Source organism: Plectropomus leopardus, chromosome 7 (assembly GCF_026936395.1).
Source record: "Plectropomus leopardus strain MGB_pleo_1.0 chromosome 7, ASM2693639v1, whole genome shotgun sequence".
Classification (NCBI taxonomy): Eukaryota; Metazoa; Chordata; class Actinopteri; order Perciformes; family Serranidae; genus Plectropomus; species Plectropomus leopardus.
Window position 1 is genome coordinate 28,893,570 of NC_142182.1, and position 27,561 is coordinate 28,921,130.

At 42.1% G+C, this 27,561-nt stretch overlaps 1 protein-coding gene across 3 annotated transcripts in view; it reads left to right on the forward strand.

The window, feature by feature from the left end:
- Positions 1–4,278: 4,278 nt before the first annotated feature.
- The window catches only part of LOC121949835 (CUGBP Elav-like family member 2), a 33,279-nt gene continuing 9,996 nt past the window's right edge, over positions 4,279–27,561 (forward strand). For 2 of the 3 annotated variants that reach the window (XR_015777053.1, XM_088080399.1), the window contains exons 1-7: positions 4,279–4,498; positions 17,722–17,918; positions 21,243–21,325; positions 23,107–23,155; positions 23,697–23,831; positions 24,741–24,820; positions 26,019–26,180. Coding sequence is in view for 1 of the 3 variants with exons in the window: in XM_088080399.1 (XP_087936525.1) it covers positions 4,386–4,498; positions 17,722–17,918; positions 21,243–21,325; positions 23,107–23,155; positions 23,697–23,831; positions 24,741–24,820; positions 26,019–26,180 (819 nt within the window). In the remaining 2 variants the exon portion in view is untranslated. Of the gene's footprint in view, positions 4,499–7,504; positions 7,842–17,721; positions 17,919–21,242; positions 21,326–23,106; positions 23,156–23,696; positions 23,832–24,740; positions 24,821–26,018; positions 26,181–27,561 lie in introns of those variants that run through there. The other variant, XR_015777054.1, reaches the window with a different exon arrangement.

The window sequence follows — 27,561 nt, forward strand, 5'->3', positions numbered from 1 at the left end:
CCAGTGCTGGCCCGACCTCAGGAGTCTACTTGGCTGATATTATGGGACATCAGAAATGTATTTTGGTGCAAAACCTTTTAATGATTCGTGATCTGTTGCAGTATTTTAAAGTCAGTTGTTTGACAGAGTGGTGTGATGTGCAACATTGTTCTGAACGAGCTCTTGAGAAAATTAAGAAAAGCCTATTAAAGTAGTTCTCAGCCCACTAAAAGCAAAAAAAGCATGGATTAGTTTAATTCGGTCTTGTTCTGGCATTAATTCTCCATTCTGCTATATGTTAGGCAGATTTTTTTGTCTGGATTTGCTGTTAAGAATTCGGTCTAAATCATGAGTACACAGGGATGCCTTTCAGTCTTTCTTCTTCGGCACAATAAAAGATTATTTCAGTTTCATCCTCATTTAATTGAGGGAAATTGTGGCGCAATCAAAGACTTATTTGGTGAGTGCAGTCACAGACAACAGTCACAACAAACAGGATTAAACCTCAGGCCCTAAGATCAGGGTGTCTGCAGGTCCTTAAAAAGTCTTACAATGTCGTTAATTCAGTTATAGAAAAAAAGCCTTTAGTAGTCTTAGATATGGATTTCCGAGATCTTAATTGCAGCAAACAATTTAATTCATGCATCAAAATGAGTCAAACTCTTCTGTCTTTACTGTCTTTTTACTTCATACTTACCTATTGGTTTAATACATAAATGGATTACTGAGCAGGCCTACCAGGCACAGGCCCAGGGGCCCAAAGTCTCATGGCCTTCACTCGAAAAATGTCACTCGAATTAAAGGCTCTGACACAGCAAACCGACAGTTGGCCGTCTGTCAATGTTTGTCTGTGAGCTACTGTTGTCCTAGTCGGTGTGGTGTGTCCCGCACGGTTGCCCCGTCGATTCAGCATGTTGAATTGGCATTGGAGAAAGTGGAGCCCGTCTGTGAATAAAATCACTCTGATTGGCACTGCAGAACATGTGAAGAGAAACAGGAAGTGAGGAAAGTAAACAAAGGGCTAAAGTCAAGAGGGAGTGAAATCCAAACAAACTTATTATCTGAGGTAAGCTTGCTTTTCTTTAACCAGTGAGCTCTTAACAAACATGTCCTGATGGTTTGTGTTGTTCACTGCTGCATGGTAAATATGCTTTGCTCTTTCAACACTGGATAGTGTGATGTGCTAACTGGCTAACTGGTGTCAGGAAGGTCTTCCAGTTTCCCATTTTTAATGATGATTACAGACAGCCGCCATCTGCTAGTGTATCGAGTTATTTCCTCTTACGCAGACGCAGAATGTGCATGCTAGTTGGCTGTCCATTGTAGTATTTGGGGTGTGTTCATGTGCAACTTTTTGGCCGAGACAAAGGCAACGCATCTTCACATGGACTGACTAGGAAGGGTCAAAATGACTACAAATAAATGCAAAGTAACAATAAAGTGATACAAACAACCAAAAAAATACCTCTACGAGACACAAAACAACCACAAAGAGGAGAAGTGGTGGGGCCTTCTGACATGTCTGTCCCCATGGCCCTATTGTCTCATAATCCGTCCATGCTTTTACACTTACCTGCAATGCTTTATTAAGAAAAAAGATGATTGAATTTTAAATATGGTCAAAAATATCTGGTTAAGGCCTTTAAAAGCTTTACGTTTAAGTGTCTGATACCTTAATTATATACAATACGAATGCCTCATATGATCTAGAGTTAGAAAGCACACCTGGCTCATTCACTTTCTGAACTTGTGAACCAGTCTTTCAACTTATTCACCTCTCTCTCTTTGTGTGTGTTGCTCTCATAAATGGCCCTGGTGGAAATTTACACGGTGTCTTCCGATAGCACTAGTTCAAAGAGGAAGTGGAAAAAGTGATGTGTGGCCAAAGTAAAAGGGGAAGTAGAATGACTTGTGCCCATGCAAAACTAGCTGACATTTCAATGTGATGTTGCTCTTTATCATATGAGACATATTCACTCATGCAAGCCCACATGAACAGTCATTTATTACAGAGTCAGAGGACAGAAATACACATATTAATACATAAATGTGTAACACAGCACTTCAGTGTTGAATTACTTGCAAATAAGTCAAGTTGTGACCAAAAGGTTATTGTTGAGAGACAGATTAGACTTTGTGTTGATTAAAATGTCAAGCAGGTCATAGATAGCAGTATCCTGTAATGCTAAAATGCTAACTCCACTTGCTGTCTCTCTCCCTCTTCAATCACACATGCTGGTGTCAGGTCTCGTACAGTTGAAGCTTGTTGCTAGCATCTGTTGGATCATAAATTTTACTGCTCGGTGCCAGCAAGGATAGAGCTCTGCCACGTCTGACCCCCAAAAAGTTTGACTTTATTTCCATTAAAGTATACAAAATTGTTTTCATGTGCAGATGCACCTAGTCTGCCTCATAAACAGGATATAATTCTGATGAATTCTTCAGGGTTAAAACTCATGTGTGCGGCGCTGTGCATTAGTGCACGCTACACAACACAATGTGCATCGAGCTGTGACAGTTTCAGTTTTAATCCACATAAACACAGGCAGTATTTGTTTGTGCAATCAGTCCCAAGAGATCCTGCAAGTGGCAAAAAGGGAAAGGTAATGGTCGCTTTCACTCATTTCAAGGCCACCTGCAGTGCCGTAAACACGTGCTGCTGTTTGACGTGACAGGCATGAGCGCGTGCTTTTTCATGCAGTAACACCACGTTTCTCTTCACAGTGGACGTGAACAGGATGTGGTGGTTGCATCTCTGCTGCTGCAGCTTTCACAAGTCAAAAATGCGTCTCATGCAGAATTTATGTGTGCTATCTTACTTCTGCAGCCTCTTCTAAATGAACTAGAAAACATTAGTGCACACAACATGATTGCACTGAACTCTCACATGTTGTTAGATCAGAGCTCTCTGAGCTTCTGTGCTCGACATGACGCCTGTGGCACTGACACTCATACTAAAGCAGCAACACATCATAAAGAACTGGATTTCAACATCAGTGTTTAAAATATTCATGTCAGCAGAAAAGAGCAGGGACTGATTTTTGTACCACGATGATCAGAGGAAGTGGAGCCCCTTCATGCTGATCTTCGCAGCTATGATACCAGCATACTACAACGTGACCCTGTTTCCGATGACTTTCCTACTTAATGTCACATTACTCTAACAGGACACAGCACCTATGGGAGAATGAGACCTAGATTCGATTTCTCCTGGGTTTTGTGCAAAGATCATGGTGACAAATTGCTTTCAGATTTTTAATCGGGTGGCGTAGAGAGAGCAGAACATGCTTTGCCTTGGTTGTGTTCTCAGCTATATTGCTCAGAACACAGGCAAATGAGCTCTGTCCAATGCAAATTAACATGGAATGAGTTTTTTATAGCACACCGTTGTTGAGGCTGTTCGATAGGTCATCACTTGATGATTCAGGCTGTCAGTCATTTAAATGTAATGTGGAAAAACATTTCCTATCTTGGATCATTGTACAGAGTTGCATACACGTCATTAGACTCTGTAATATCGCCCACAGGTGGGCCTGTAGCAGAGTCATGGACAGTATTTGCAAGTACCTCAGTGTTAGATTGACTGCAGTTTGAAATAATGAAGAATGTGGGCCGTACTGTAGCCTGTCCTTATTTAACAAGTATTCATACTGACTGCTATGTATGCTTATATACCAGCAGGCTATCTTTATCCCTATCCTCTCCAGAATAATAATGACATGAGCTTGTCAGCTCTCTACCTGTCACCCTCTGGTTTAGCATCAGCCAGCTCATGAAGGGGCGGTGACATGTACTTTTTCACAGGAGCTGACTACAGAATGGTTGCAATATTTACCTACAACAGGTACAGGTGCTCAGTGATGATAAGCAGAATGTTTTTAATGTTAAAAATACTTGTAATGGAGACAGTTTTTAGGCTTGACAAAACCATTTGCAGGAGTGTACCTCGCCTTGGCCTTTATGTGGATCAGTTCACTGATTCATACATGCCAACATGCACAGAAGTGTGCCACAAAACCAGGACTTGTGGATGAGATCTTGTGGCAACTGTGTCGATGTTTCCTCTAATTTCCCCCAATCTGACAGTGGGAATAAATCATCCATGTCCAATTTGCTGAAGTTTTCCTAATATGGGTGTCAATTAGTGCAAGAGTGCTACTGTGGCCACAGCTTTACAGCCTGCAAACTGGGCTGCCGCAGGCAGCACAATGCATTAGCGCACGATGAGCTGTCAGAGAGGATTATTTCAGCCACGCCAGTCAGCGAAGGGGGTGGGCGCCGCTCTGCTGCACTAAACCGAGGAGAAAGAGTGGGCGGGAGACAGAGAAAGGGAGAGAAACACATAGAGGAAAGAGGGAAAGAGAAGAAAGTGTCCATTACACCGGGTGGATTTTTCCAGAGCACCGATGTTGGAACACTCTTCTGAGCTGGCCCTGGTGCAGAGTTTGTATGCCAACAGCATGCGCTGTCCCCCCTCTGCGGCCGGGATCTCTGTCAGGAATGAGGACCTGCCTATGAGGTACGTTGGGGTTGGCCCCTCATTCAAATCTGGGCGAGCTTTTGTGGAGCAGCCCGTATTTGGACTGCTTCTTTGTCTGGGCTGAATATTGTCATAGGATGTATTGTTTCCAGTTGAGGCGTTCTGTCATGCTGTGTGTGTGAGTGTGTGACTGTGGGCAGGGTGGTGCTCCTCTGGTGTCCCAATATGTGTGATTTTTCTAGGATCCCAGAAACCATGTATTTGAATCTAATGAAATTTGCCATTCATGTCAATCGAATCTTCCAAAAAAAGGACAAAAATGACTAAATCAGAAGGTTGAGGATTAGTTTTTTTATTTGTATCAGAATAGAAAAAAATAAATATCTTGTAGCATTGTTGTCAATTACCTTCTGCCTCTTTTCAAAGTTCAGATACTTGCATTAACTCTAAATAAAGAGATCAGTGTGTGAGTGATGCAGGTGTTTGTCTCTGGAATGAAAAAGACAAACCCGTTTCATTAGAGAGGCCTGTCAGTTGAAGCCACCCAGGCCTCACTGTACTCCCTCAGTCAAAAAACACAAAAGATATCATTATCTTTAAAAGCACAAAACATACATTTACATCCATCTTGAAATTTGCATAAATTTAGAGGAACTGGTCCCTGATAAGACAGTGTTATCGTGCCTGCTTAGTACATCTTGACCCCGCAGATTTCCTCAAGAAAGAAAGCATGATAAAATGAAGTTCTCTCTCCATTTTGAGAGCCCTTTAGTTGGTCGCCATTCTGCAAATGCTTTCATGAAAGGCAGAGCTGATGAATAAAAAAAGAATAATTGTGCCTCCAAGTTTGAGGCGACGTGTTCAAAAAGACATGATGTGGACCATTTGGGATTGAAGCTAGCCTATTTTTACACCGCGCAGTTTGTCACGAAGGGGGACAAATTTAAACGCTGGGTGATGATGATGATGATGATGATGATGATGATGATGATGATGATGATGATGGGTGAGTCAAACATGAGGGGAAAACATTTGATGTAAACAACAAAAGCATGGTACGTGTGGAGGATTATGATGAGATTACAGTAGTAATAATCTGAGATTAAGAATAGGAGGCTAGTGTTAGAAGGTGCCAGCAATTTGGCGTCCGCCTATGGAATCCACTCCATCACACGTCTAGAAAAGACAAGTAAATGCATGAACTGATGCTGTGGCATTATGAACTGTACAAAATATATTGTACATACACACGAGAGGAGCTGCTGTCTTCAAGAATCCAACTCCTTTTCAAACAAATCTATTCAATAAGATCCCCTGAGATCTAATTGAGTCAAAGGAAATATGTGGATGCTGCAGATGGGATGACATTATTGTGTTTTTCCTCCATTTTAATGAAACCTGATTCTCCAGAGAGGTTTAGGATAGCTTTTTATAGCAACGCCTCCAGCTTAATGGTAGTGCATGTTGCATAGTGGGCTCGTCTGCATGTATGGCAAAATAGGTCGCATATCACATTATGCATACAAACCTCTTTTAGGCACTGTTTAATAGAGCATACTCTGCACTGGTGCCAAGTTGCCTTGAAATTGCTATGGATACAAGGATTAAATCGGATTTCATGAATGGGATGTTTCTTAACACTCGCTATGAATAATATTTTTGGATTGTGCAGCTGCTGGAGCAATAACAAGCGATTTGAAAATTAGGCTAGTCCCCCTCCTCTCTGCTATGGCAAACACCACTTGACAACGGCCCCCCTACCTTTCCCCACCAAGTGTAGAGGCCTCGCCCTGCAAGTCCAGCACAACAAAAGAAGATAAGCTTCCCCTCCCCCAGGGAAACAACAGCCCAGCACAAAGGGGAACATGACCTATGACCCTGACTGAAAACAGCAAGGAAAAACTGCATTTTAACCATCCCACTTCAGATTAGAAGAGATTTATGGACCTTATCGCAATGTAAGGCAATAAACAAACTGGAAATAGTCTTAATGCAATCAATTTTTAGTAAAAGTGTGCCTAATTTGGAGTCCTGTGAAAATATGCAAACAAAGCAGCATTATTAATCTCGATGATAATGACCCGGTTTCTATATTTGAAATTCTTACATGTCTCTCTAATCAGGATTGTTACATTTCTGACTCAGTCACAGCGTGACAAAAAAAGATGGGCAGGATCTGATTCTTATAGGGGACTGTTTGTTAATAAAGAGAGGGGACGAGGGCCGAATTTTTTATTTTGGCTTGGGGAGGGGCTTACAACTTTAAATGGCTGTATTTTGTATTAGTTTTATCACTGATTTTTATAGAAAACTGCAGAGGGCATGTTTTCATTAAAATTGTCAAAATTACACCATTTATCACAGTCAGAAACTGTAAAAACTGAAATTACCCTTGCATTTTCAAATTTGAGGTGGTGAGGGAGGGTCTCTCAGGTGGATTAAAATACAAGAAGAAAAACCCCCAAAGTCACACCCCTGCCATCCAGGAGCGTCATTGCAGGGGGGAAAGGGGGACTGATTACTCAGGGCTGCAATGGAAGGAGGGCCCTCAAAAAGCCTGAAATTAACCAAATGTTTGTGCTGCTGGAGCCTAATTACTGTCATATTATTCTCAAAGAAAAAGAAATTAGGGTTCCTAAGGAAGAAAGAAAGAAAGAAAGGAAGGAAAATGACAGTGAGCAAATGGACTTTGTAAAAAATAAAAAAATAAAAAAGAATTTGTCAGGGGCCCCAGAGAGACTGCTTATATATAGGGCCCAGAATTTGGTGCTATGCCCCTGCAGCCATCCCCTCTTCTGATAAATAAAGAACCTTCCCTAATGTGCCATTTCTATCTGAAAAGACTGCAGAATATCAGTCATCATAAATATATAATGGGGCTGCTACATAAACTACAACATCATAAACTACAAATAGGTCACTAAAGTCTCTATAAGACACCACATGCCTGTCCCTATAGGGACATTACAGGGATTTTACATCGGGCGTAGAGGCGCTGTGAGGCTTTCAGAGCAGCAGCAGCAGCAGCAGCAGCATGGTTTGAGACTTTTGTTGAAAAGGCCACGCCTCTGGTTTGCTGCAGCTCGGTGTGCAGTGTGACAGCCGCTTGCCTGAATTTATTTCAGTCGGAGACGAGAGAGAGAGAGAAATTAGGAAGGAAGAAATAAGGCGGATACCGGTGCCCTCTCTCCCATGCAGTTTTGAAGAAGACGCCCCCTCCCTGCACCTGTTCTGCTTCGTCTTGTCTCGCAAGAGTTGAGCCTCTTGCGAGTGAGCGGACGTCTCATTGTTAGATAGACGTTGTTTTGAGCATGACTTCGGCGTACAACCTGGATTTCCACCCTCTCACCGAAAGTCGGTTAATGACTTCGAGCGACACAATGTAAGTAACCCAACTATCGACCTGCGTTGCGTTCAAGCCTCTCTTTGTTAGCAGTGCAAACATTTGTGGGCGTTTTAGGAGGAAAATCGACACAGTTCGGGGCGAGTTGGGAGTTAGCCGCCGTTAGCTTAACTGATGCTAACGTTGCTAATCATACGAACAAGGACGGTACGCTCACCTGGAGTTTAGGTAGTTTGTCTAACTTAAATAATTAGGTAACTGATCCTAACAGAAGTGTGTTAAGTAGGTGCAACAGGACTCTTAACTACCGATAAGCACACACAGTACGAGCTAACGCATTTAAGTCGAAGTGACTGGGAGAAAACGCAGTTTGCTAGTAGCTACGGTATCGGATACTCGGCGCGCTACAATAGTCAAGTGACATGTGCCTCACAGGTTTCGGTATCAGTCCAGAAAAACACAGAAGATTAGCATTTAAAAACATATTGTTTGTGGTACTTGTACAAACAGTACCACCTTCTTTTTCTTTTAAGTGCTACAGTTAGTTGAACAAGTTGACGTGTGCTTGATCGAAACGGCAACTTAGGTGTTAAAACGGCCAACGGGTTAAAAGGAAGTGAATAGAGTTATCGTGTTTAGTTGTCGCGAAGTTTGCTCATAATACATTTTGTTGCCGACTTAACGCCGGGAGGGTTGTCCGGTTTTATTGGCTAAAGCTCAGCAGCAGTAGTGAAGCTTGTTTGTAGGCAGCACACGGGCTGTTAGCTCGGCTTGTCTGGCGCACTCCCAGTCCCTCCCTGCCTCTCTGCTAGCTGTTGAGCTAGCTCACATCGCTAGCTGCACCTCTGAGGCTGTGGTGCCCCCGTCCATGTTGAATATAGAGGCGCTTACTTAACGGCAGAAAACACGTGGTTTGCTACATTATTGAGCCATTAATGGAAATCTTGTGACAGAGCATGTACACAAGGGAGAAGACGAGACATTCACCAAGTACAGAGGTCCATATGTAATAACTCTGTCCTCTCGACATATCGCCGGCTAATCCTGTTTGACAAAAACATTTCAAAGACCACAGGCTGCTTTTACGAGACTGTTTAAATTTTAAATGTTTGCACTTTCAGGAGTGCTATCTTTATTTTGCAGTAAAATGGGTCTGGTCCTCTTTTGATTTCATGGTCTTGCACGAAAGGAAATGTCATAATTACTCCTACTTTGTAAAAAAAAATAAAATATTCTTTTAACTCGTTGAAACCTGAAGCGTCATCACTTTTCTTTGGCTGCTTTTAGACGCCTTTCACAAGTAGTTAAACCTTTGAACCCTTAGCAAGTCGGTACATTTTTTAAAAACTTGGGGAAAAGGGCAATGAGCAATTTGGAAAGAAATGTCCCACAAATTGCAAGAAATTAGTAGATTTAGCACATTATTTTAAAAAATGTCTAGGGGGAAAAACGATATACTTATCATAATTATATATTTAAAATTATGTTACAGAATTATTTTTGAGCACTTTTTCCAAGCGTTGTTTGCCTTTTTGTTTTTTTCCTTGTTCTTTGTTCTTTTTCGTTTTTGTTGTGTGTGTGTGTGTGTGTGTGTGTGTGTGTGTTTATTTTCATGTAATTTTCTTGTACTTCCAATTATTTACTTGGCTATTTTTGGAGTTATTTCTTCTTCTGTTGCTCATTGTATTCTTTTCATGGTTTTCAAAGAAATCAAGGCAATTTGCTCAGGTTTCAAAGGGTCAAACTATTTTATCATTAACTTGAGTTAGTATGGTTGATATAAATGGCTACAAGGTCAATTGCTTATTTGTATTTAGGATTTTTATTCTGTATTTTTTTTCTGCTGTGATTATAATCGGGTAACAGAAAAATAATTAACTAATTTGTTATTTTTCAATCAAAACTCTCAAATAGTACCATCTTCAACTTAGAAGATGTGAGGATATGCAGCCTTTCTTTGTCAAACTTGTCATTAAGAAGCATATCTTTTATGTTTCTGAATGTTAGACAAAACAAGCAATTTGAAGATGGGCTAAAGGAAATTGTGATGGATGCTTGTCACTATTTTTAACAGTTTGTCAGCTAATTGAGAAAAAAAGGGGCACATCAATTGTTTATAAATAATTAGTTTTAGTCCTACCTTCTGGTGATAACCCCAAATTTAAATGTTTGGGGAAATTACTGGGTGTTTGTGTATAACGAGTAATCCAATTTTATTTATTTTTTTTTTTACAGTATTTCGCACTGACAGGATATTTTTATGAGAGTATCTCATCTGTTTGACTTTGAGATACTGAGCTGGTGATTAGATCTAGTCCCAGCTGTGCTTGATTGATTTATCCCCCTGACTGTTGACAGTGAGAGTGACTATGAGATCTTAAGCGAGATCCTTTGGCAGCCTACACAACCGTAGTGCAATGTCAGTAAGCTAAGCGTCACAGTGATCCCTTTTGTTGTGGTTGGGGAGCTGTTGATCTGTGCAAAGTGTAAGATCTTGGCACATGGTCTGGGAGGGGGGGGGGCGCTACCCTGGCCAGCTGTTCTGCTCACTGTGAGGATGGCGGCGGTGGCAGTGGGAGAGCGCCATGCAGCCAGATGTTGAAGGCCAAGAGTAGGAGGGCTCAGATCTGGCCTGTCACCTGTTTGTCTGCTCCTGCTGCTAGCTTGGCGCTGCAATAATTACACGTCCTGGAGCTTCATGCACCGCTTGGAACGCTCATAATCACGTCCTCCGTGGGGCGGTGTGATCGAAGGTTGAGCAAATTCCTCTGCAAGCTTCGCAAACAACAGATATTGTGGGACTGGGTTACATAAGAGCAGATGCACCCACTATGTCCATGAAATTGTCAGTACTGTGCGGCTGTTTAATTAATAACAGAGATGACACAAAAGGCATGTTAAATCTACAAAATAAAATCTTGGGTGACTTAGTGTGTGAGTAAAATTGGATATCAATAAGCCCTTGTGACCTAGAAGTCAGTGTCTGCAGTTCACATGTAGACACATGTAGAAGTACTTTCTGAGTGGGACAAGTCAAGGATTGCAGTAATGGATTGGACTGAAAGGATGTGACAACAAGAGAACCTCTCTTCTGGACCGATGGCGTTGTGGGGGCAGAAAGCTTCTATGCACAGTTGTAGATTGTATCAGAAATCAGCAATAATTTAGGCTACTAGTATAAATGTACGCCATTGTATTTGACTGACCAAAGCCTGAACATGTATTTCATGCATTACAGGTAATCCTCAACAATAGCAGCAATGGAAGAAAAAAAGCAGTCTCCGTAGCATGTACTGTACTTGCAGCTTAAAATAACCCAATTAATTGTGTCAGTTGCTGTTGTGAGACACAATAAGTGACTAAAATCTCATCGCCCGCTTTGCTTTCTAACTATAGAGTAACCTTCTCAGGGTCTATATCATAGATTACATATAAAGATGAACAATGTGACAGCTCCCCAAATGTGACACCAAAACATGTTGTTGACCCTGGTGGCTGGCTGCAATATATGCTAAAAACCCCGCCTCGTTCATGTTAGCGGCCAAAACCTCAAAGAACACATCAAGTATATTTTTCCCAAAGATGGTTTCTGTCATGTTAGATAGTTCTTATCACTTTCATGTATGTTCAAGTGTTCATTTTGGTTGATTAGGTCTGTTTTAATCAGTTATTAGATGCAATCAGTAAGGGATGTGATATCATGATTGACAGCTGTGTGTATGATGCACTATGTTCGCGATCAATGTCGCTGCTCAGGATTGGTCAGATGGGTGTACAGCAGGAAACTTGATACCGTGGAGATTGCTACTGCAAGTTCGTAGCGCCAAATGATGTCACTGGCGCAAGAAGGCAGCATGTTGGCAGCTGAATCCAGGATATTTAGCCTTTTTTGTACAGGGGAAGGAGCTGGAGATGCACTGTCTGTTCTTATATACAGTCAATGGTCTATAAAATAGGAAGCAGTGAATGAAGTAGGGATTTCAGACACAACCGTGATTAAAAATTGTATGTGGTATTTGCAAGCATAAACTAAAAGAAAAAAAAAATTGCATGTTAAGTAAGGAGAGTTTTGTATTAATTAAAGATGTTCTCTTGCCTTTCACAGGTTAGGATAATGGATGACTAAGTAAGTCAGGGCAGTAAGCACACACTGTCAAAGCAATCAAGTATAATTGCTGCTTTTAGAAGGTTGTTTGTCTCTTCATTTAAGATGCATTGGTAAGGCTGCTGCCTATCCGGTGAGCTCCACCTGAAGTTTTAAATTCATGCTCCACCTGATGCCAAGAGGTGTGAGCAGAGTTTATTAAAAAAGATGTGTGACTGTTTGTTCACACAAGCTTTGCTTTAGCAACGTCATCCATAACCGCCAGGGACGCTTGGTGTGATTATGGAGCTAATGGGGCGGGCCTTGTCATCAGATGCTGGCCGTCTGTTAACATGCAGCCCATTCAGAGGCTGATTGAACATGTCTGTCTTCATCAGGGGAAATGCAACAATGAAATCAGGCCATATTGAGCTGAATTGGAGTCAATGCCAGGAGGAAAATATCTTAATAACTTCTCATCATGACCACAATGTGCTGATTAGGGTCGACCACTTGGTATGGAAATCAAATAACGCACAGCCCTCCTGTTTCTGCTTTCTGGCCTCAAGCGCCATCGATCCTTGGTCTTCATCTGTTCCTCCAAACCTGGGCCATGAGTCTTGAGCGTCTCTTCCTCTGGGGTGCTATGACAAATGTTATGTAAATCCTGCTGCTGTTTTCTTTGACCAGTTTTTAAGTTACAACTCCAAGCCTGTCAGGAGGATATTTATATGCCAAGCTTGTGAAACCCTATTCAACCTGTCAAAGAATATTCTGCCTCTTTTTGTAGTAGTGGAGAAAATAGATTGAGCTAGAAGAGAGAGCCTTCATGTTCAGCTTGACAGCTGTCGAAGATATTACCAAGGCATTAGAGGCATCCTGTGTCTCGTTGAATCAGCTTATAAGGCCACTGGTTTCCTGAAAGAAAAAGCAACTCATGATTTTTTTGAGGGTATTACTAGCAAACAGCTGTTTCAGTCAACTGATTTTCCTCTTTTTCTCAGAAGCATTACATGTGTCCATGTGATCTTTGACTTTTTTTCTATCCCCAATAAAAGAATGACAGCAGTGTGCTGCTGGTTTCCAAAACAGCCCAAGGCAAAAGAGTTTTAGTATAGTACTCAAAGCAGAAACACACTCAGAATTATGTGTAACACTGCCCTACCAAGACTTGTTTGATCAATATTTTAATTAAAGCAACACTGTGATAGTTTAATTGACATTGTACCAAATAATATTAATAACAAATAGCATATCATGATAAAAATGCAATTATAGAATGGGAATTTAATAATTTACTGACCACAAATATTGCTCTCCATTAGCAGTGGTGACAAAACAAAACCATGTGACATGTGTTGCTGCTGTGACCCCCGATGGTTTAGTGATGAGTAATGTCCAAAAGCACAATGCTGAGCTTTCAAAATCTTGTGTATTACTAGGCAAATTGGCCGGCTTTCTAATATGGGCACAGCAAAGGTGTCGCTGGCATACTTGCCCGGTCAGAGCTCACCAACAGGACAGACACTTGGTCCAAATAAATCACCTGTTTTTATGGGTGGTGCAGCAGTAAGCATGCATCTGTCGTGGCTGTGAATGTCTCGTCAGCTGCTGCAGGGCGTCTCGGAGCTCGATGAGCTGCCACATCCCAGGGTTGTTTTTTTGTGGAAGCTCAGCAAAAGACTTCATCACTCCTGTCTGCAAGCACACTGCTGGATGGTGAAGGAAGCAGAGCTTGGCACTTAGGGCCAAATCAATTATAGTATTTTTAAGTCACTGCCCTTGTCCAGATGCGCCAACATTTTTTGTATGTCTTTGGGCTTTTTACATAACATGTATCCTGAAGTAGTAGAATAGTTACAGTGTTGCAACACAACTGTAATGGAGGCTTTATGTTAAAATAATGTAAAGGGGTTAGTTAACCCAAATAACATTTCTCACCCCCAGTGGTATCAGATCATGTAAATAAAGTTTGCTTCGTTTTTGAGGTACAGTGTTCCTCTCGAGGTTTCTGGTGTTGCTGCCATACAAGAGAGCTGAATGAAATTTCATTCATTCTGCATAAAAATGCATTTCAGAAAGTCCCAAACAGGGCTGGAAATGAACTTTTTGGTCCACTTTCCACTGTGGCTGGTGGACTCAAAAATGTACCAGCCACTCAATAGCTACTCAATTTTTTTTGGCAGGTGAGTGAGGCAAATCTAGCAGCCACTATTATATTTTACCAGCATTTGGCTCATTTTGCCGGTGGTTATTTCCAACCCTGGTTCCAACAGTATTGTGTCTTTACTGAAACAATGTCCTGGTTCCCCATACCTCACTGAACCTATTGTGATCAGTTTTCACTTAAACAAATTTACAACCCCTGTGAAAACTGAGTGTTGTTTAAGGCGTATTCCAGCAGCTTTGTATTGGCATAATGTCACTTCTGTATTGACTTAACATCATGCAGCTTGAAAGGCTTGGTGGTCTAGTTCCATGATGGTTAGTGCTTAATGTCAGCAGGTGTTGTTTAAAACTGATATGCTACTGGCAGATACTGATCCTAGTGGGCAGCTGTCACCTTCTGGTAGTTAAGTTATCAGGGCTAGCCATAGTTTATTACAAGCCCCATATAAAGAAATGGCTTAAGGTTTTGGGAAATGTGTTATTTGTTTTCTTAATAGGAGTTATTTGAGGAGCTGGCCTATTTCTTGGCCTGTGGTTTAGAGGTGCTGAATGAGCTTTGTGCTAAGTTAATTGGCTTGTTTCGGCGTCATATTTACCCCACAGATAAGGAGAGTGGTGTCAGTCCTTGCATCTAGAGCGGCATTAATACTTGTGAAATGAATCGACACAGTACCTATGGCGTAGGCTTTGCTTAGGGGGTACCCCACACTGTCGCCTGATGTGCACCTCCTCAGAAATGTAACTAACATTGCAGTGACGCAGACCTCCTGTTTATTCTTATAAAGGAAAAAACATTTGTTGAAATGAAGTTTTTATCTACTTTAATTACGAAGATAAGAAACAAGAAATTGTGAAAACGATAAAGGCTCCACAAAATAGAATTTTAAGTTTGTGTGAATTATCCTGGCTTCATATGAGTAGAGGAATGTCAGCTAGCTGTTAGGCAATTTTATGCAGGGTAAAATGTAATGTGCTAATAATGTTAGCATGTTGTATTTACAGGGAAAACATTTCCAGCAAAAGATAAGTATTTTGTCTGTGAACCTTGTGAGTTACAATGGAGCTGAATTTTATATTTGTGTTTAATACTGTTACTGTGAAGTCATGTTTTAGGTGTGTTTTTAATCAATCAAACTACGCAGCCCTATACAGAAATTCAAAACAGTAGTGCAGAAACCCTACCATAAACCATAAAAAAATGAAAGAGAAGAGTATTTCTCAGCACGTCAAATGATTGGTTAAGGCTAGCGCAGCATCATGGGCATTTTTGACTTGAAGTGCTTCCAAAACTTTAATTGTCACCTTACTGTCTGTTCTTGCTCGGTCGATACAGCTTTTAATGTGACTGTGCTTTCTCTCTATGCACTCGTCCACTTTACATTATAATTCCATGATGTAACAACACTTTGAGGCAGACAATTTAATCCAATGCTTTCTGTTACTAGAATAATATAAATGTATGTTATATAGACATTGTTGCAGTAATTAGATCTGTCATTTTTGTGTGGGTGTGTGGGAAGGCCAAAGAATGTATTATTGCAGTTACACTTCTCTTCAGCAGTCTCTTAAGCTGAGGAGACAATGCACAGCTGCAGGGGGCTCGAGCGCTTAATGAATGTTAAGGAGACACTGTCAAAGGGAGTTGATTTTGAGCCGTCGTGTTTTTGAATGCTGTGACACAAATCCATTTTTTTTTTCAAGTGAGGTTTCCTGTTTGTACGGCGCAATTTCATAAAAGGGCCCTCAGCAAAATGGCGTCGGAGTGCCACTGGTAAAACTGGATAATGGTGTCACCCACCAGTGCTGTGGCCTTAGCAGACGTAGCCTTCGATGTGTTCCAAAGCATCTCTCTGACTTGGCCCATTGTGCTGTAGAGGAACGGTGAATAGTGTTCTCCAGCATGGGCGAACAATATGTGATTGTTCCCCTGCTGTGGTGAAGAAGCTGTAGGTTACTCTCTGTACCATCGCCAAAGCGCCTGAGGAGGAGATGTACCGCAAAATCGCTGTCTGCTAACCAGCGATTCTTGTAGGTTTAGACCTCTGCAGTGCTGTTTTCCTTTAGCTGTTGGAGCTGGTGGGAGGGGGGCACTTACCCCTTTTTGGTGGAGAGGCTTTTGTTTCACTGGAGCTTCTTCTTTTTTTTTTTTTTTTTTTTCTACTGTTTATATGTCATCGTTCGAATGTATTGACAGCCCCAAGGAATAACAACATTTATACTGAGGTGTGGAGTTGGATTTCAGAGGACGACAAGCAGAAGTGTGATTTGTTAGCATGTCGTTTAGGTCCCTCAAGGAGTTTGGTGTTTCTGCAGAGCGGCTGGGCTCAATTTGTAAAAGATGGATGGCTCGCGTCCAAAGGTCTGTGTGCGATATTGTTTTTACATGAGTGTATCTTTCTGTCCGTCCCACTTTTACAATGTTGTTTTAAGAATTGTGGTACTGTGTGTGCCATGCATAGATCACATTGCATTTCTTCATCCTCTGTGGTCCTACTTTGTGTATTTGGAGTGATGCTTTATGCTTAACATGATTCCTCTGCCTCGACACTCGTGTGGCTCTAGCTCTTGCATCAGTCCTGGTTACCAGCATCTCAACATGTCTGGAAATGTTTGTGCTTGATTTTGTGTGTGTGAGTGAGACAAAGGTGTTGTAGTCGTAGGTACACTGGTGGGTATTGATTCTCTGTCCCTAAGGCTTGCCTCCAAGGAAAATGCCACGATTTAGTATTTCACTCAACTCCATCATTGCTCTACCACCCCATGACACCCAGATTGTTACTCGATATGCTGTTGACTATGAAATTCAGAGTTGTTGCAACATCCATTGTCCTAAACAATATATTGTTTCAGCAACCACCTCAGTATGTTTTAATGGTCACATTGCAAAGGATTTAATGCTCTATAAACCCATTTGACTCATTGGTAATAAAGTTGAAATATAGAAAAACTACTATATCACACTGGATTTCCATAAAGACACAAACTCTAGCGTATCTAATGAATCACAGTTTAGCCTGATTTCACAGTGGACTATTGGTTTCCATACATACAGTCTGCTTGCATTGTGACAAAGACCATTCATTCTCTGAAGAGGCCAATTAGGAAACAAAAGTCTCATTAAAACTGTCAGAAAGAATTGATGAGAAAAGTTGCATCAGCTATTTAGAAGTATTTGTGTTTTAAAAAGGATAATATGGAGCCCAACTAATCTGTCTGATTAAAAGAATTTTATTCGTGTAACTGATAATATAATAATTCATAACACATAACACTGCTCTTACTGTCCATTAGAGTTGTCAAAACCATGAATTTATCTATATATATGTTGATTTTGAATATTTGAAACTGTCTCAAAAATCATTTTCCACAGTCTGTTACACTGTTAATCAGCAGCTCAGTTACAAATGATGTTATCATGACAATGCTACCATCCAGAATCACAGTAGGTTTCAAAATGGCTCAAAAACTGCCTTCTAAAATAAAATGTTTTTATTTAGCTGTCAAATGCATTACAATGACAGTGATTCTGAACAGCATGTCACTCGCAAAATATTTGACAGCATGTGGAGGAAACTGTACCGTCTGTTAAAATTGATTGGTGAATAACAAAATCTGTGAACTCCAGACCCCAGCATACTAATAACAGTTTTCTTCTGTTTCTTTTAGCAACGGCAACGGCAGCAAGATGAACGGATCGTTGGAGCACTTGGACCAGCCAGACCCAGACTCTATCAAGATGTTTGTGGGCCAGATCCCGCGGTCCTGGTCAGAAACAGAACTTAAAGAGCTTTTTGAGCCCTTCGGAGCTGTGCACCAGATCAACATCCTCCGTGATCGCACCCAGAACCCCCCTCAGAGCAAAGGTACGGTCAGGACACGAAAATTGTATTTAGTGATCGTTAGCTCTACCATACCGCAGAGGTTAATGAATGCTAGTCTCTTGGAACAGTTTTTTATATAATACATGTTTTCAGACCAAAGTAATGCTTTCATAGTTTTAAAATCACAGTTATAACAACTCCTGTTTATTGTTTTATTCGCACTGCAAGAACTAGGAATGATCGTAGTATTAAGAATCCTGCTCTGAGGGAATTTTTAGCTCCCATTTCAGGTAGGTACTCTCCCACTATAAGACAATGATTAAGTGTACAGTAATTGGACTAGACGTAAGTGTATGTTGATTGGTCGAACAGAGCCTCTTATCATTTCACACTTAAGGAAGAGAGAATGGTTGTTTTCGTATGTCAGCAGTTTTAAGGGATTTTAGGGTCTGGAACGTCAATATTCTTTACATTCTATAATGATCTTCTGTTTCATTTAAAACTATAAATACTCAAATTAAATGTTACCGATTTAATTTGTTTCAACCATAATAAATCAGCTCATCACAATACTGTTTAGTTACCTTTCAAAGCGCAAAGAAACACGGACCTTTATATTGCTGCAGTTGTCCTCTACCTGTATTTGCCCGGCTTTTGGTGGTCAAGCACTATACACAAACCCTGTTATTGCCACGTCATCCACCGTCACATTTCAGCACAATTGCCTTAGGCAGTGCACAGCATTGCTTGTCTGCACACGCAATGCAGTTATGTTTGTGCTTACAGACTAGATGATTCAATAGTCTTTTGTTTCAGGGTTAAAAAGTACCACCTTTTTTCCATAACCCTGCATTATAGGAATATTTCATTTCCTTTACTTTGCCTTGCTGGCTTAAAAGCAACATTGTATGGAGGAAGTGTTATTCAACTGCAATTTTCCATTAAGACATCTATCGACGCGTTCACCTTAGAAATGGTGCTCGAGCTGAGCGATTCAGTTTAGGTTCCAATTAGAGGAGACGGTGAAGTGGAAGCCTGCTGTCTGCAGAGAGCTGCAAAGTGCCACTGGAAGTGCTCAGTCTCCCGTAACTAACTGCAGGTGAATAAAGTAAACGACAGCTTTCCTGATGTAACTGTCCTGGGTTTACGACATCACCCAAATTTCAATTCCCTTGATGGTTGGATGACTCACTATGGCTAAGGGCATTAATCTACTCTGGGGTTTTAATGCAGTGGGACCGTGTTTGATGCTGGACTCTGCGTCTAAATGGAGCCAGTTTCGGGCTTCCTGTGGTTTCTCGACCCTGACTTACCAAGCCGTTTGGATGTCATTAAAGGTTCTCTGGCCAACAGATACCCGTAGTGTTTTGAGGTGTGTCCAAAACCATTTGAATTATTCGTCCCTTATAAGCCACTGTTCTGCTGATTGAGTCTGCAAAGTTGTTGGTCGAGGCAGTCTGAGAGAAAGTGTTGCCCGACTGGCTGTTCAGCCGAGTGAATCAGTGATTTTAACCATTTAGCTCAGTCTACCCTTCCATTTTTTGCTTCTGCCCTTTCTTCTTTTACAAGTAGAAGACATGCTGACAATGCCGCTGCTACTTGAAGATCGACATGTTGCTTTTCAAGTGCTTATACTCTCCCTTCTCTGTGTATTTTTTATTGCATTCATCCAAACATCAGTCTTGCAGCAGTAAATCACTACTTCTCTCATCATAATAAATCGATTACCTTTTACCTGAATATTAGCTTTATAATTTGCGAGTCCAGATTTAGATCTTGATTAAGTTCCCAGTACTCCTCACTTCACAGAGACTATTTGGTCAAAAAGAGCCTTCACTGTGTCAGGGCGCTAATGGCAACACACCATGTGACCAGGACATCACTTGTTTCACATGATTGTTGTTACAAAAATATACGCACATCTCACCAAAGTAAGTGTGATCAAAGGTATACAAGAAAATCTCCAGGGTACTTAATATTCAGCGTGTACACAGACACACAGCCAACACTGCAGTTCATTGGGAGGCTGAAGAGTTCAAAGCCCCTTTTTTTTAGCAGAGCCCTCCCCTGTTCTATGTGGAGTGTCAGCTGTGATGGCCTATTGACATGTTAATGCAATGTTAATGTATTCTAATAGATAATCTGGCCTGATCACAGCGGTCTTCGGCTCTCTCAGCTTGTGTGAGGTGAATATGTTGCAGCAGCACCCCTGCGCCCATCAATTTCACTGTCGTCCTCCTTCCCAGTAGTCCTACTCCTACTGGGAGAAATGGGGGCAGTTTAAGAAAACACAGTGGCCTGATGATATATGGCTTATGTTTATTTGCATAGCAGATTAAACGCTCTCCACCCCTTCCTCTGTCATCAATCTTGCTTTTGTTTGATTTGTTCATCGAAATTGCTGTAATCCCACTTCCATTTTGGTTGTTTACTTTGCCACCGATCTATTGAGGAGCCATCAGATTCGCTGCTTTTTTTTAGGTCACATCTACCGCAGGTCATGAAAAAATCATCTGATAACTATCACGCCTCTCTGGATGGTTTATTTAGCTCCAGTAAATTGGAGGCAGGGCTAAGCAGCAGAGAAAGAGAGAGCTCAGCTGGTTGTGAGAGAGAGAAGAGAGCAGCTCGATGCATATTAGAGTTCAACAGCCCTCCCCGCGGCCTGGGAGCTCCAGTAACAGCATAATACACACTATGTAGGTCAGAGACGCTGCAGTGCTCCACTTCCCCAGCCCAGTGAAACTGACAGGCTGGAACGCCACTGGCGGTCTGCTGGGACGGAAGGATGAGAGGCTTTTTTTTTCCCTCCCCCGCTCTTCTTTTCTCCATCCCCCTCCCCCACCTCCTCTCCCCTCCCATGATTCCTCTTCCTTGCTTTCACTTCTGCTCCCTCTTGTTCTTTGTGCTGTTTTCATGCCTCCTGTATGTATGCTTGTATGTGATTGGATTCTTATGTAACCAGGCACCACTCTCTCTGATTTGTTAATGTGTTGGTACAGTGCCCTGGCGAGCCCAGGCACTGTTGACCCATGGACTGTGCATCAGTGCCTCCTGACAGCTCTCTAACCCTGTGGTCATCTCTATGGCCATGTCACACAGCAGCCTTCAGCTATCTCATTACTTCAGTGTCCTCGCTTCAAGCTCCTTCATGAGCTGTGTTGCACCATCAAACAGTTGGTGCTAAGAATATCCTGTCACATGTTTCTAACATGTGATCTGAACATACACTCATCCGTTTAGCTTCTTTCCTGCTCTGCAGCAGTCGTGGTATCACATTTACTGTCTGTACGCGCTGCGTTTTTAATGCTGTTTTTGTCTCCTTCCCCCCGCCCATTGTTTGTCCCTGTTTTTCTCTCTCTGCAGGATGCTGTTTTGTAACTTTTTATACAAGAAAAGCTGCACTGGAGGCCCAGAATGCACTGCACAACATAAAGACTTTAAGTGGGGTGAGTAAGCACAGTATGGGCTGCTTTTAGCTGCTTGAGACCCTCTACATCCCTGGTGCAGGCTGTGAGCTGTGCGCCGGCCGATAATGAGCTCTCGGCTCACTGAACGCCTGTCTGGCCTGAAAAATATCTCAGCCCCCACTATGCACTAACACCACACAGAGGACTGCCCTGAACCTCAACACACTGAACTGATAAGCCAGCTGACCCTACACACACACACACACACACACACACACACACACACACACACACATACATATGCAGGTATCAGGCAAAGTGTGCTTGACCAGGCAGCAGGTTATTCACTGAGGCACAGGACCCGATCGCCACAAAGTGGAACAAATTATTAATGCTTGTCTTCATGAATCATTGACGCACATCTACATTTTTATTTCCCAAAGTTGGAGGTATAAAAAGAGGTGAAGTCTTTTTAACAAAGAAGCTTGGTGAGAGAGTGTGGTCCCTTAATTCCTCACCTGATTTATCTAGAGATTAAAGCCCAGTCAACTGGAATAAGTGCAGTTGCTCGTTAAACCTCTACAAATCTGCCCCGCCTATACACCGTTCTAAATGACTTTCCTTCCAATCAATTAAATCTTTAACAAACAACTGCAGCCGTCGATTAAATCAATAGCCCAGTCTATTGGAAATGTCAGTGAGGTTATAGGTAAATATTGGACTGGGTTGATAAATGAGTGTAGCAGGCTGTAGCAGCTCTCTTCACTGGAGGACAATCAATCAGCCAGACATTTCAAATAAAGTGTGGTCTAACGGCTCAGCTCTCGAATCCCAGTCCCTGATCATACTGTTACTGGCACTGACTGCAGGTGACTGAGTTTGGTTTGCGTGACAGTGGGAAAAGCTTGTTTCTGTTCCTGTTTTCTCTCCCTTCTGTGCCTCGCTCTCCTTGGTCAGTGACGCTAGCCAGTACCCATACTGAGCAGGCCATCTGTCCGCTTCTCTTTAGTGCTTGTCAAAAACAAACCACCACTTTTCATAAGTACAACCTGCTCAGGCATCTCGCGGCTAGATTTATCTCCTCGCTTTCATGTCACATGGCAGGTAAAATGTGCTAAAAATACATTCGCTCAAAGTTCTGCGAGTCACCTCACACAAACATCTTCATTAAATGGCGTGAAGTGACAGATCCTAAAGCGCTTTCTCACATAACGAACACAGTGTGTGAAACAGCGTCATGTTCAGAGATGTTAGGCTGAGTCAAATGAGATTTTTCACAGCTCTGGTTTGCCACACCTTGTTCTGTTTGTGTATATATATATATATATATATATATATATATATATATATATATATATATATATATATATATATATATATATATATATATATATATATATATATATATATGATTATGTATAGGGCGGTGAAAAAAATCTCAAAAACTAAAATTCAGTTTACATTTAAAGCAAATACAGAGTTGACTTGTTTGTCAACCATTTCTGTAAGATTGTTCTAAAGAAGATGAGGGATACTGACAGGAAGAATCGATAAGTTCAATCACAAGCCTACGCTACAGCGAGAAGTGAAATTGGATACCAGAGGATTTGATCCCCGCCATCAGCTCATAGACGCTTCCTCCTGAATGTGGCAGTGGTGAGGGATGATGGTGTTTTGAGTGAGAGAACAAAACACGAGGCAGAGAGGAATGCTTGAAGATGGAGGGGATGAGTGTGAAGATATGAGGCCAAGCACCCGCATACTTTATAACATTGACAGGTGCGCTGTTAACCATTTCTCTTCCCCCTTTTTACTTCCAGATGCATCATCCTATCCAGATGAAACCCGCTGACAGTGAGAAAACAAGTGGTAAGTGGATGCGTGTGAAATGTAGGGTGACATCACCCACAAGTTTGGGGGGGTTGCAGAGATGATTTCTGTTGAGGAAAACTCTTTTAACCAAGATGAATAGGGGATGAGATTTTAAATGAAGGCGGGGACTGGATTGTGACTGTTTAGTGCCAAAATGAAGGCCAGAGAGGGACTTAGTTCAGGGAGTGTGCAGCAATACACAATTTCTATATAGTGTCAGGGGTTAGGAGGATTAAGGGCTTTAAAAGGCACCAAGGGGAGAAGAGTAGAGCAGGTACAGAGGATCTGGGCAAGAGCGCAAATGGATGATACAGTCATCTGTCTGGAGAAGTAGACACTGAGGGAAAACAAAGCTGCAAGTTGCAGAGATTTGTACAAGAGGCTGGCACCTTCAGTGAGAAGCAGAAAATGTGGCAGCATGACAGGAAAAGAGCTAGAAAAAGAGAAGTGCAAGATTTAACGCCTGATGTAACTGCCGCTTTCATAGCTCCATAATTGTTTGTCTGAATAGCTTTCCTCTTTTCATCCTCTTCTGCAGCGGTAGAAGACAGAAAACTCTTCATCGGCATGGTTTCAAAGAAATATGGCGAGAACGAGATCAGAATGATGTTCTCGTCTTTCGGACAGATCGAAGAGTGTCGGATTCTCCGGGGACCAGATGGTCAGAGCAGAGGTAGGCGTGCTTTTGGCGTTGGCACAGTGTTCCTTTGCCTCACAGCCGCCACCTTCAGCATAGCCGAGCACATATTCTCATCGAGTATTTACACAGGCCCCTCCCTAGTTCTTCATTTCAATGCCCTCCACCTCCAAAATTAAGTGCTATTCACCTACAGTGGCACCCATTCTAGTCCCCACAGTCTATCCTCCCGTCACTGTTACACTCAGCCTCCACATCTCACAGTGAAGGGCCACTGCTCTCGCTGCCCGGCACAATGGCCCGTCGCCTTGGCAACCGCTGGCTGCTGGTGTTCGTGGGCTCAGCTGGCAGGCGGCTCGGCTCAGCTCAGCTCCTTCTTTACCGCCTCCTTCATCACACTCTACAAAGGCAGGAATTAGCTTGTCGTCGCATCTCCTACATAGCTCTCAACTGCATAAAGCCTGTGATAGCAGGCAGCACGAGGCTCTGCGATAAAACCTCACAGCAGAGACGGTTGTACATTTAAAAAAAAATAAATGTACTAAATGCAACCACAGTTTGAAATGCCTTAAATACCCTTTGATGTTCGCAGATCTTCCATATTTTAGCGAATCAAAGCCTTTCAGGGTGTATTTATGTGTGCATTTTCTGTGTTTATAATCACCTTGACTGTTTCACCATGACACCACATAGTCAAGCCTCGTTGGGTGGCAATTTAATCCGTCGATCACTGTGCTCATGTGACACGTGTTACTGTTCTCCTTGTTGTGTTCTTTCTCTGTGTGCTAACCAGTGAGGGTGGTTCTGTGTGCTTGGGAGTTGCCATTCTCTGTACTGTAATGTGTTTTTTGGGGTTCATAACGAGTTGTCCAAACCTTTTGTCTTGTTTTGTTTCTTCTTGTCCCTCCCTCCCTCCCCCCCTCTCCTATTGTTCCCCCCCTACAGGCTGTGCGTTTGTCACATTTGCTACCAGGGCAATGGCACAGAATGCAATCAAAACCATGCATCACTCTCAGACTATGGAGGTACTGTACCCCTTAGCACCTATTTCTCATTTCCCCCCTTCCCCCCTCATACATTCTGCTGCCCCCTTGTGTTGGAAAGATGAACATGTCCAAGCAGATGGCGTCCATTCATCACAGAGCATGAGTCATTTCCAAAGCCACTCTTGCTAATTACAGAATTACATTGTCGTCTGCAAAATAATTGAATAAAACTTGAAACATTACCTCTCGCAATAGCTGCTGAATCTGGAGCTAACAAGACCATCTCTAATTTTGGGCTGAACTAAATGCATCTCATTCATCGATTCTGAACATATTTTTGAGCCTAGCTATCACAGTCTGCCGAAATTAAATCAATATTTTGGACCACAGGGAGAAGAGCCCACACCATCAGATGTAGGTTAACAAAGAATTTACCCAGATTGGAGCAGCTACACTATTAGATTTCTTCAAAAACTGGGTCCATGTCATCATGTAGCCAATGCTATCTTTGTGGAAGTGGAGCAGCAGTAATTTGACAGCTAGCAGGTCAGAGGCTCCCCAGTGAAGCAGCAGACCAAGTCTAATTAGGAGCCCAACCAAACATAACACTCCTCCTACCGGATTAAACGCAGGCTCCAGTGGTGCTGCCACCTACTTTCCCCCATATCATAACCTCCCCACTTCTCAGCTGCCACGGGAGGTGCTGCTGGTGCAGAAGCCATTTTCCCTGTCCAGCCTGGTCCCTGTCTGGCTCTGAACTCTCAAAAATACCTGAGCACCGCATGCTTCGTGTCCATGCGTTCGTCTGAACAGTGTGGGACTGTCTGTTTGTGAGATTGCGTGTATTGTAATGCATTTTTCTTGTTAATGTCTGCTGACATATCTTTGTTTGAATGTCTGTTTTTTAAATGTCGTCTCCATCTGTCATTTGCTTGTCTGTAGACTCAAATCAGTTCCTCAGAGTGTTAAAAAAAATCCACTGTCTGCAGCATTGTCCTGTACCCCTTTTTGGAATGTGCCCTGGCCCAGCTATGCATGGCAGATGTCCTCTGTGTTTTAGCTTTGATATGAATGCAACAGGCATAAAAAAATGTCTTGAGGCATAGATGATTACCCCCCCCCCCTTTTTTTGAGAGATTCCTTGGAACGACTGTGTCTTTGCATTGATGAATAAACTGCGGATTCTTCAGTGTGCTGCTGAGTCGATCTAACGCCTCTGACCTCTTCACTGCTTCAGGGCTGTTCCTCACCTTTGGTGGTGAAGTTTGCCGACACACAGAGAGATAAGGAGCAGCGGCGCCTGCAGCAGCAGCTAGTACAGCAGATCCAGCAGCTCAACAGCGCCTCCACCTGGGGAAACCTGGCCGGCCTGGGGAGCCTCACACCACAGTACCTGGCAGTAAGTACTGCTCAAACACGCAAAACTGCAGAGCTGCACAATTACTCATGTAATATCACATGGCACAGTTTCAGTTTCAATATGTATTTATAGTTTAGACATGTGTTTGACATATGGACCTCTTGACTTGCAATGTTCAAGTGTAGAAAGATAACAGAACTACCTGACAATATAAACAGGTATATAAAAGGCAATACATTAAAAGTTAATTTTGTAATAAATTAATTTTTGTTATTGGAGTCAGATAGAAGAGAGATTTTGGGGGTGTAGTTTGTGGAGCTGTATTGGTTGTTGTATTGGAGGTGTTTAGGTTTATGTTCACACAGTCTCAATACTAACTAATAAAAAGGAAGGCTTTTTCTCAGGGATATGTTGTATGGAATTATATCATCAGGTGATGCTGTTTTATTAACCGTGACTGTTACCGTTCTGGATGGAAATGCAGCAGCCATTTTGTCTACAATATAGACTGCCTCGGTGCTCTAAAACCTGTGCACAAACTGTTAAGTGATCAAAAAGATAAGCTCATCATATGTCTGATGCATATAAACAGTATGATGGTGCAGAATATAAATAAAGTAAAGCTTTAGTGCCCGTACACATGCTGCGTTTTTTGCACCCTCTAATCAATTGTTTTCAATGCAGAAGGGCAGAGGGTGTGCTCAAAAGAGTCCCCAAATGCCTTTTTTGGGGGTGGGAGATTGAAAATGTTTTGGAAAGCAGAAATCTGCACCCCATGTCATGCTAATGAACAGCCAAAAATTGCAGCTAGATAATCTTCCCTTTCTTATGGAAATGCTATGATAAATATGTAGAAGTTGATCATTTTATATCTGTCTGGTGGACGGTATTTTAGGCCTCATTCACATTTGAACACCTGGAGGAAGACTAGTTTGAAACTCAAGATTTCTGGTAACAAGGATATGATATGGTGCTGGTTATGGGCCCTTCAGACACAACCTGCCTCCACACCCTTGCAAGTTGGCACAGAGTAGGCACAACGGTAGCACCAAATGTCCAACCTCGCGTTTTCCAGTTGGGTAAAGACGCGGCATATGCTCTGGCTTTTACACTTTAACTGATTCTCTACGGCTCAGAATAGGAATATCTTGTTTCACTCAGTTTGTGTTCTGGCTGAAGGACACCGGCATGTGACTAGCATGTGCTTACTCCGATTCGGAGCCAAAGAGCATGTGACTCGAACATGGACATAACATGAACAGCTGAGCTGTTTGTGTCCCTGGCTGAATAACTGGAGGTAGTGACAGGCAAAACAGGATTGAACTAAATGAACTTCTATTTGATCTGTCTATCCAAACAGTAAGGACGTTGTAGCATCAAAAGCAAGTTAGCAAACATGACATTTGGTAATGTTTTCTTA